Source organism: Delphinapterus leucas, chromosome 14 (genome assembly GCF_059928025.1).
Source record: "Delphinapterus leucas isolate spDelLeu-1000000601 "Yukka" chromosome 14, BTC_Dleu_Yukka2, whole genome shotgun sequence".
In the NCBI taxonomy this organism is placed as follows: domain Eukaryota; kingdom Metazoa; phylum Chordata; class Mammalia; order Artiodactyla; family Monodontidae; genus Delphinapterus; species Delphinapterus leucas.
The window spans coordinates 495,430-505,787 of record NC_143142.1 but is presented as its reverse complement, the minus strand read 5'-3'; the positions used below and the strand labels follow the sequence as shown (position 1 = coordinate 505,787).

The following is a 10,358-nucleotide window of genomic DNA, read 5'->3' as shown; positions in this document are numbered from 1 at the left end:
CTTCTCACTGCAGTGGCTTCTCTTGTTGCGGAGCACGGGCTCTAGGCGTGCAGTCTTCAGTAGTTGTGGCTAGTGGGCTCTAGAGCACAGGCTCAGTAGCTGTGGCGCATGGGCTTAGTTGCTCCACGGCATGTGGGATCTTCCTGGATCAGGGCTTGAACCCGTGTCCCCTGCATTGGCAGGCGGATTCTTAACCATTGTGCCACCAGGGAAGCCTGGGACCCAGTTTTGTTGGGGACCACCCATTTTCAATAACTGAGGTATTTTCTCCTGGGCTGGTCAGTTTACCCAGAGAGGAATCTTTTCATTTCTTGCCCAGGGTGGGGGGGTGGGGCAGGGAGAGTGGTGGCTGTAGGGGAGCATGGTATAAGCACAGTGGCCAACATTCTTGTGGCTAACTGGAGAAAAGGGGTTAGAGTCCTACTATTAGTATGTGAACTTCATATAATTTCATCTTTATTACTGCAGCCCAGTCTCACCTGTCAGGTGTTCTCAGATCCAGAGGCCTTCTGGTTCAGATCCTCTGTAATGAAAGTTCTCTAGTCTTCTGCCATGTTGGAGGTGAGGTAGTCACTTGAATACACTGGTGATGGAGGGGATGAAGAGTGCAACCTCTCAGGTTTTCAGTCAGTCCTGCTGTGTCCTCAGAGCTCAGAGGTGGGGCTAGTAACTGTAACTGGCCAGGCTCTGCCAGACTCACCGGAATAGATGAACTTGCTTCTTGGCTTCCCTCAGTGCAGGCAACAGATATTCCATCTCCTCAGATCAATAACAATCTGATTTCCAGCTTCCAAAATTTTGTCAGCTGATCTCTTGGCTTTGTTTCTTCTGTGGACTCAAGTATGTCCTTGTAGATTTGTCTTTTTAAATTTTTTTGCTATTATTTTAATAAGCGACCTTCTGGAAGAAGGAGACATAAATATATGGGTTCAAGACACCATGCTTAAGCAGAGGTCTGGGTATTTCTGTGGAATACATTTATTCTTCAAAATCCAGAGTGACTTTTAAAAATGTAAATCAGATCGTATCACTTCCCCATTTAAAAGTCTGTCAAGATGATCCAGCAATTCCACTTCTGTATATACACCCAAGAGAACAGAAGCAGGGACTTGAAGAGAGATTGCACACCCATGTTCACAGCAGCGTTATTCACAATAGTAGCTAAAACTGGGAAACAACCCAAATGTCCATTGATGGATGAATGCATAAACAAAATGTCGTCCATCCATACAATGGAATATTATTCATCCTTAAAAAAAGGAAGGACATTCTGACACGTGCTACGACTCAGATGAACCTTGAGGACATTAAGTGACATAATCCAGTCCGCAAAGGACAATACTGTCTGACCCTACTTCTTTGGGGTCCCTGGAGCAAATTCATAGAGACAGGAAGTAGGGTGGTGGGTGCCAGGGGCTGAGGGAAGGGGATGGGGAGTTAAGTGTTTAACGGGGACAGAATTTTAGTTTGGGAAGATGAGAAAGTTCTGGAGAGGGATGGTGGTGATACTTGCACAACAAAGAGAATGTCCTTAATGCCCCTGAGCTGTACACCTAAAAGACGGTTACGATGGTAAATTTTGCGTTATGTGTATTTTGCCACAGTAAAAACAAGGCAACCAGCAAACCCTGCGGGAGTTTCCCAGTTCACTTAAACCAGAACCCCAAGTCATCTGCGGAGCACGGGTTCCCCCTGGGCTCTTCCCGCATTTGACCCGGCCCAGCCGCCCGGCGCCGGCTTCGGTGCTCCCGTTGCGCCCCCGCCCAAGCGGCTCCCCGGGGGCGCCGCGTGAGCACTAGCTGCTCGAAGGCAGGAACGACTCCCGCCCCGGGCCCCCCGCAGCGGGTCGAGGGAAGGGTCTCAGAACCACCGCCCACCACCGGGCTCCGCCTTCGTTCCCGGAAGTCGCCCGCGGCAGGCAGGGCCATCCCGGCGACTCCCGCTTCTCCCGCGCAGCCGGGCGGCCGGAAGCGCGCGCCCGCCGAAGCCTGTCCCTTGCGGCGCGCCGTCCGCGCCCGAAAGCGCCTGCGCGGAGTCGACGCGGCCCCGCGTGGGACGGGCCGGCATGGCGTTCCGGCAGGCGCTGCAGCTGGCGGCCTGCGGCCTGGCCGGGGGCTCGGCCGCGGTGTTCTTCTCGGCGGTGGCAGTGGGGAAGACCCGCGCGGGCGGGGACGCGGAGCCGCGCGTGGTCGAGCCGCCGGCGTGGGCGGGGGCCGCGCGCCCCGGGCCCGGCGTCTGGGACCCCAACTGGGACAGGTGCGGGGCCGGCGGCGGGAGCCTTCCCGGGCCCCGGCCGTTCCGGCCGGTCGGTGTGGTCGGTTCCGCGGAGGGGCGGGCGGGGCAGGCTTGCGTGCGGGTTTCTTTTTCGGTTCTGGCCGCAAGGGTGGCTGTGGACGTGGGGCGTCCTTCGACTCCTCTTCTGAGCGCCAGTTTCCTCGTCTGCCCAGGGAGTCGATTTGAGGAAGGAGCACCGTGCTGCCAGGGACAGTGCCTGGCGCACAGGGAAGCCCAAAGTGGTCGTTTTCAGTCCTAGACGGAGGGCTTGGACCTTTGTAGGGCTCTTGTCCTTGTTTCCGTTTCCCAACTTCTGAATCCTCAGATTGGGTGACGGCACGTTGGTCCCATATTTGCGATACAGCTGAGACGGCGAGGTGGAGATGGGCCCTGGAAGGGGCCTCCGCGAGGCGGCCTCGCGGGGACAGGACCAGCAGCCATCTTGAGTAGGAACGTGAGGTCCAGGGGTCCCGGTCCCACCTGGCCGCGCGCTGTCAGTGTTCTTATTGAGCCCTTTGAGTGTGGCTCCTGTGATCAGGAAGCAATTTTTAGTCTTACTTAACGTTAATTAAATTTAAAAACCAGAGCAGTGCAGAACTTAACATACTGTATTGAAACGATAGTAGTTTTGGTATGCTGGAGTAAATAAAGTGAGTTACTGAAATTTCACCAGTTTTTTCCTGCTTTGTAAATGTGGCCACTTGGAAATTTTAAATTACGTATGTTGCCGGTGTTCTGTTTCTATTGGACAGCACTGCTCTGGGTTGTGGGATGGTTTACCCAGTCCCAGCTCTTCACTCCTTGACACTCTTGAGTGTGGGGCACAGATCCAATATTTATTGCTGGCCTAGTTGTATCGGGAACTTCATAGGTATTCTTTTTAACCTTTAATTTTTGAAAAGTAAACTTATCTTAGAATCGTCTTGTATTTACAGAAAAAGATGATAGAGTACCTGTATACTCCACACTTAATTCCCTCTGTTGTTAACACCTCACACTAATATGGGACACTTGTCACAATCGGTGAACCAGTATAGATACGATATTTTTAACTGACGTCCGTACTTTATTGAAATTTCCTCAGTTTTTACATGTTGTCCGTTGTGTCTTCCTGGATCCCACAGGACAGTCAGGCTTTGACGGTTTCTCAGACTTGACTTGTTTTGATGACTTTGACAGTTCTGAGCGGGCTGATCAGGGATTTTATAGAATGTTCCTCAATTGGGATAAGACTGGGGTCATATTCTCTTTTTCAGACATCAGTACAATCTTGTGAATTTCTTGGGCCTTTTTAAGGAAACAGAGTCACTCTGAGGTTAAAGGACTGACTTGAGGTAGAGCCGGACTCCAGCCTTGTATGAGGCCAACATGCTGTATTTGCTTGCCAAGTCTAGATTTATGGGGGCGTGAGGGGGGTGGTGTCCATGCTAGAAAGTTCCAGGGCCTCATCCAGTGAAATCTCCAGCCTCTTTCTGAGGAGCCAGGCTTCCTGCATCTGTGCCTGTAGGTCCCAGATGTCTTCTCTGGCTCAGCCCCAGCTCCCACGTGACCGCCAGTGTGGCATCTCGGCCTGGCCATGTTACAGGCACCCCAGGTTCCCCAGGTTCTCACGGCCCAAGCAGAACCCGTGAATTCACCATTATTCCCCTCAAAACTTATTCTTCCAGCACTGCCTCAGCTGAGTACATTCTTTTCCCAGCTCTGCCGGTCTCACAGGCATGTAATTTCTGTTAGCTTGAGGCCAATGAGCCATCAGAGTGCCTGTCTTCACCAGACTTGCTGGTGTCTCAGCATCTTTTCTGCTGCAGCTCCCTCCCAGCATTCCAGCAGGGCCATCCAGGGGCTTTCCGTGGTAACGGGAGCATTTTCCTCACTGTCCGATGTGATGCCCATTATCCCATGTGCTACTAACATTGAAAATGTGTTTAGTGTGATTGGGGAAATGGAGTTTTAATTGTATTTAATTTTCATGATTTTGAATTTAAGTAGCCACATGGTCAGTGGCTACTGTTGGGCAGCACAGCGTCCCCGTCAGTGAGGCCACCCTGTGGGCATTTCCCAGCTGCCCTTCCACAGACACTCCTTCCTCTTCTCCGCGTCCCTGGTCCCCTTGCTGTGACTGTCAGTCTCCTCACAAGGACGTGGGCAGCACAATAGCTTCGCCTGTCTTCTGTTCACATCCAGCCGCCCAGGGCGGGCCTGGCGCCAAGAGAAGGGGGGGCGCTGGCTCCTCCCTTGTGCCTCACCAACCCAGGAAGCCCCTCTGTCAGAAAGACTGGGGGTGACGTGTGAGCAGGGGCACAGGACACACCGTCTCGTATTTCTGCATCAGGAGAGAACCACTGTCCCTGGTCAACCTGCGGAAGAGGAACCTGGAGCCCGGAGAAGAAGAGCTGGCGTCCAGGCTGGACCACTACAAGGCCAAGGCCACACGGCACATCTTCCTCATCAGGCACTCCCAGTACCACGTGGACGCCTCCCTGGAGAAGGACCGCACGCTGACGCCCCTGGGTACGTGGCTGGGCCTCCTTGAAGGTGCCCTTGGGGCGCTGGGCCTCTTTGGACCTGTGTCAGGTGTTCTCGACCCAGATGCGAGCCTTGTCATTATTAGTAATAATCAGCCAAATCTGACACAGGCTTTGAAAACGTCCTCGTTAAGGTGGATCCTGCCCGCAGGCACGAGGCTCTCTGAGGCGGCCCCGCCCGGTGCTCCTGGCTTGACCTAGTTGCTGGAGAGCCTTCCTCATAAACGGTGGCGGGTCTCAGCTGCCCCGCGCCGCCGGGCGGGACCGCCTCGGTCTTTGTGCTCATGTTGTCTGTAGGAGAAATTCCTAGCAAGGAAACGCAGGGAGGTTGGAGATAGAGTTTACATTTTAAAAAATCTCTCTGTTGAATGAGATAGCACCCACTTGTGTGAAGGGGCTTGCTGGCCTGTCCTCAGGCCCGGGTGGAAGTAAAGCTGCATCTGTGGTATCGTGCATCCAGCTGAAACTGACTTTCCAAGGGCATTTCGACTGGATTCTAAGATACATTTGAGGAAAAGCATTTGTATTTGCACCCAGGCTGCAGCAGTGCTGAGGCCGTCTGTCCTCACGTGTTAACACCTGGTGGTGGTGATTGAGTGGCAGGTGGTCACTGGCGCACTGACACCCAATCTTTGGACAAAGTTGAGTAGGAATGGTGTGGGGGACCCAGAAATAGTAAACAGGACCCCACCCAAACTTCAGCCAGCCTCCACCATGGCCGTTGTCTTCAATGTTTCTTCTTTATGGGGCTGAAGGTGGCTGGTTTGTCTCATTGATTTTACCTGTTGAAAGCCTGGCCCCTTCCTTAGGCCTGAGCCCCGGGAGGGGCTGCCCGTCTTGCCCCCCAAACCTAGTGGTGCTTGGTAAGGACTGAAGTATTTGTGAAGTAAACAAACAGGGACTCCGGCGACGTGTAATTCTCCAGTGTATTCCGCCTTCAAGGTCGTGAGCAGGCTGAACTGACCGGTCTCCGACTTGCAAGCTTGGGGTTGAAGTTTAATAAAATCGTGCATTCCTCCATGACCCGTGCAACAGAAACCACGGATATCATCAGCAAGCACCTGCCAGGTGAGCCAGGCGCCCCCGGGCCGGCTGCTCCTGAAGGGGCCTGAGTCCTGTGTCTCTCCGCAGGCGTCTGCAAGGTCAGCACAGACCTGCTGAGGGAAGGCGCCCCCATCGAGCCTGACCCCCCCGTGTCTCACTGGAAGCCGGAGGCTGTGGTAAAAACTCCCCCCGGGTGGCCTTCCCCGGGAGCGGCCTCCACTCCGCCCCTGGGCTCCCGGCGGCGGGCCCGCGCACTGCCTCCATACGGACGATCCCTCCCTCTGCCCCCAGCAGTATTATGAGGACGGGGCGCGGATCGAGGCCGCCTTCCGGAACTACATCCACCGGGCGGACGCCAAGCAGCAGGAGGACAGCTACGAGATCTTCATCTGCCACGCCAACGTCATCCGCTACATCGTGTGCAGGTGAGGCCCCAACGGGGCGCCGCGGCCCCGCCTCCCCATCCCCCGCCGGCCTGTGCCCCACCCCATCACGGCCCCGCCTCCCGCCCCGCCCCCCGCCTGTGCCCCACCCCATCACGGCCCCGCCTCCCCCCGCCTTGCCCCACCCCATAACGGCCCCGCCTCCCCCTCCCCCGCCGGCCTGTGCCCCACCCCATCACGGCCCCGCCTCCCCCTCCCCCCCGCCGGCCTGTGCCCCACCCCATCACGGCCCCGCCTCCCCCCTCCCCCGCATGTGCCCCACCCCATCACGGCCCCCCTCCCCCCGCCTTGCCCCACCCCATCACGGCCCCGCCTCCCGCCCCGCCCCCCGCCTTGCCCCACCCCATCACGGCCCCGCCTCCCGCCCCGACCCCCCCGCCTGTGCCCCACCCCATAACGGCCCCGCCTCCCCCTCCCCCGCCGGCCTGTGCCCCACCCCATCACGGCCCCGCCTCCCGCCCCGCCCCCCGCCTGTGCCCCACCCCATCACGGCCCCGCCTCCCCCTCCCCCCCGCCGGCCTGTGCCCCACCCCATCACGGCCCCGCCTCCCGCCCCGCCCCCCGCATGTGCCCCACCCCATCACGGCCCCCCTCCCCCCGACTTGCCCCACCCCATCAGGCTCCGCCTCCCGCCCCGCCCCCCGCCTTGCCCCACCCCATCACGGCCCCGCCTCCCGCCCCGACCCCCGCCTGTGCCCCACCCCATCACGGCCCCGCCTCCCCCCTCCCCCGCCGGCCTGTGCCCCACCCCATCACGGCCCCGCCTCCCCCTCCCCCCCGCCGGCCTGTGCCCCACCCCATCACGGCCCCGCCTCCCGCCCCGCCCCCCGCATGTGCCCCACCCCATCACGGCCCCCCCTCCCCCCGACTTGCCCCACCCCATCACGGCCACGCCTCCCGCCCCGCCCCCCGCCTTGCCCCACCCCATCACGGCCCCGCCTCCCCCCTCCCCCGCCGGCCTGTGCCCCAAGCGCGGCTCCCCCACCTCTTGTCTGATGGTGCCCGCCAGGCCCAGCCGGTGGTCTGGTAGAACGGCTTTCTCACGACTGCATGTTTTTGCTGGGAACAGACCAGACTGAGGTGCCCCCCGTGGGCGGCCTTTCCCGGGCGATGCTGACGTGGTCGCTTGGTTTAGGCGCTGTGCGCTGCCATTCCCGCTGCGAAGTCCCACTTTGTAGGAGGCAACGCGAGCGCCCGTTTCCCTGAGGTCCCCCAACTGGTTTCAGCACCTGTCGATGGCTCCTGCCCCCGTGGTTGCGCGTGGTGTTTGCTTAGTGGTTTCATATGTCCCTTTGTTTGTTAATTGGAACGTATGTGACGAAGGACCCACGGATCTGTTTTGTGCGGGGTGATAACCCGTGAGCGCCTTAGTCCCTGGCAGCTTCAGCTGCTCCTACGGGGCTCCTGTGTCCGTGGGGCAACCAGGTCCCTTCGTCCTGGCACCAGAGGTCCAGGGCCCTCACAGTGATGCCTGCGCTGAGCCCCAGGCAGAGTCACGGAGGGCCCTGGACCTGGGAAGGCCAGCTGGGTGCTCGTGTGTTTGACCACATCCCACTTAGTGCAAGTGGGGACCCAGCCTCCCCTGGGGCCATTGAAGGTGCTCCGCAGGTGCTTCAGGAGCTGAGGGGGTCCCCCTTCTCACGAGGGCCCGTTCGCTTGCCCTCAGAAGCCGCCCGCGTGGCCCGAGGCGAGCAGCCCTGCGCCGGGGGAGCAGGCTGCGGCACCAGGTTCCCGGCCGGGTTGAGAGCTGCTGGGAGGAGGGGCTGGGCTTCGGGGGCAGCCCGAGCCCATGTGCAGCTCAGGGCGACTTCGGGGCTGTGTGAACACGCGTCCTGCCGTATCCCGGGACAGCACTGACCCCAGTGCTGAGGGCCGGCCGGAGACGTCAGGGCCGGGAGCGGCCTGTGCCCCCGGGACACGTGAGGGCGCTCTGCTCCCTAACTTAGGGCAGTTTTGAAAGCGGTGAGGGTGACGCTGAGCCTTGAAAAATCAGCGTGTAGGTAGTTAATCCTTCAAGTCGGCAAAACTCTCAACAGAGGGAGTGCCAGTTGATGGCGAGCCACAGGGATGCCACTTGTTCACCCCAGTGTCCTGGGGCATAAAGGGGTCCGGTGGCTCGGACGGAGGCCATAGTCCTGCTGGGCTCTTCAGCAAATACCAACTGTGCCTAAGAAGCGTTAAGAGCATGGAAGTGCTCCCGGGTTGTGGGTTGCCCCTGCCGCACCTTCCGGCTGCCCCCGTCCCCTTTTGGTGACACTGGAAGAACAAATTCAGTTGCACGCATTTGTTAACTAGTGTGTTTGTGACTCACGTGCAAGCCTTGAGTTGGGTTGGTCCCCCCGTCCCAGAGGGGCTGGGCTGTTACCTCCCCCTTGTTTGATTGATAGGTTGGCATCCACCCGACAGTTCCTTCCTCTGAGAAACCCCATTTGAAAATGGGAGGGACTTGCAGGTGTTGGCCCCAGCCCCAGGGAAGTCCCCTGAGGCCTTGTCATCTGGGGTGGGCCCCTTCCCAGCCTGTGCTCTCTCCTCCAGGGCGCTGCAGTTCCCTCCAGAAGGCTGGCTCCGCCTTTCCCTCAACAACGGCAGCATTACCCACCTGGTAGTCCGGCCAGATGGCCGAGTGGCTCTCAGGACCCTCGGGGACACGGGATTCATGCCTCCTGACAAGATCTCTCGCTCCTGAGGGCCACCTCGAGACCCCGCTCTCCTCCTCAGCCCCATGCCAGCCTGGTGTGGGTGCCACCGAGACTGCGGGCTCCTCCCCTGCCCCCCCACAGGCCGCGCCGCAGGGCCAGGGCTCCAGGGCTCCAGGGCGCAGCAGCCGGAGAGAAGGATCCACGAAGCAGTGCTGCAGCACTGAGCTTCTGGCCCAGGATGCAGAAGGGAAGCACTCAGGTCAGATCAGCTTCGTCTTTTGCAGTGTCTTTGCCTCACTCTCGTCCACCAGGATGAGCCTGTTTCAGGAACAGGAACGAGCAGGCCTGTTTCGGGCCTGTTTCAGGGACTGGACGAGGCCCCCAGATGCCGTCCCCACAGGGGCCGCGGCAGACGCCGCAGCGAGCTGTCCGTCAGCAGAGCCCGTCAGGCAGGAGGAGGTGGGCGCCAGCGCTTCTTCCATTCATAACTTATTCCGCTGCTTTTTACACTGTTTTCATTTCCTAGAGCTCTTTGTCACTTAAGTTTTCATCGATTGAAGATTTTCCTCATCTGGTTCTTGTTTTGAAAACCCATTTCTCACTCCCGAGTCACACAGCCCTGACACTGTTGGATCTGAACTCACGTGTGTTGCTAGGCCTTTCCGACACAGAGGAGGGGCACCTTGGCAGGTGAGGGAGGTGACTCGACCTGCTGCTCTCGTGGGAGGGGCTGGGCAGTGACGGACCAGGAGGGGCCCTGTTTCAGTAAAGTGTCTGGCTGACAGCTCAGTCCTTGTTTGCCTGTGGCGATTAATCTTTTATGCTTGTGGATTAAAATATTTAGATACAACACGTCCATCCCAAATCTCCGTTTATTTAGGAGGAAGTACGATGTCTATGAAGTGGTTATGAACATTTTTGCAATCAGTGCAACTAACTGGGATATTCAATCCATTTCTGTCAATTTTGGAAATACCTACAAAATGAAATTGTGTTTTACTGGTTTTTCAAAGTACTCATTGTGAGTGTTTTAAAGGAAGCAGGAAGCCTGTGCAGCATAACAGCCCCAAACTTGCTGAGACAGATTGAGCAGAAAGCTCCTTCCCCAGTATTTTGTGCGCCCCGGGCTGACAGTTTTGCAGGGTGTCTGCCCACCAGGGGCCTCAGTGAGAGGCCCTGGCCCACGACAGTGAGCTCGGTAAGTAAAAGCAGCAAGCACACACCATTCTGTCGAAATAGTTCAGACAAGTTATCCAGGGGCTGTGCTAACGCCTGAGACCAGAAAAGCCAGAGGCGGCACCACGTGTCTGGCCTCGGGCGCTGTGAGGCCCCGCGGCCGAGCCCTGGGCCCCTGGACCCTCGGGCTTGCGCGGCCACCCTTTACACTTGACCTTTGAGAAGCAAGGCAGCATTTTAGAAACGGGAAAGGAGCC

The 10,358-nt window shown here is 58.4% G+C and overlaps 1 protein-coding gene across 2 annotated transcripts; it reads left to right on the top strand.

The window, feature by feature from the left end:
* Positions 1–2,050: 2,050 nt before the first annotated feature.
* On the top strand, positions 2,051–9,777 carry PGAM5 (PGAM family member 5, mitochondrial serine/threonine protein phosphatase). 2 transcript variants are annotated; one of them, XM_022598159.3, is made up of 6 exons: positions 2,051–2,256; positions 4,607–4,785; positions 5,742–5,867; positions 5,931–6,019; positions 6,138–6,268; positions 8,822–9,777. In XM_022598159.3, exons 1-6 carry the CDS (start codon positions 2,066–2,068, stop codon positions 8,970–8,972), a joined length of 867 nt encoding a protein of 288 aa, XP_022453867.1. In that variant the 5' UTR covers positions 2,051–2,065; the 3' UTR covers positions 8,973–9,777. The 2 variants fall into 2 exon arrangements, with proteins under 2 accessions (XP_022453867.1, XP_022453866.1); XM_022598158.3 differs by having other exon boundaries at positions 6,135–6,268.
* Positions 9,778–10,358: the final 581 nt, after the last annotated feature.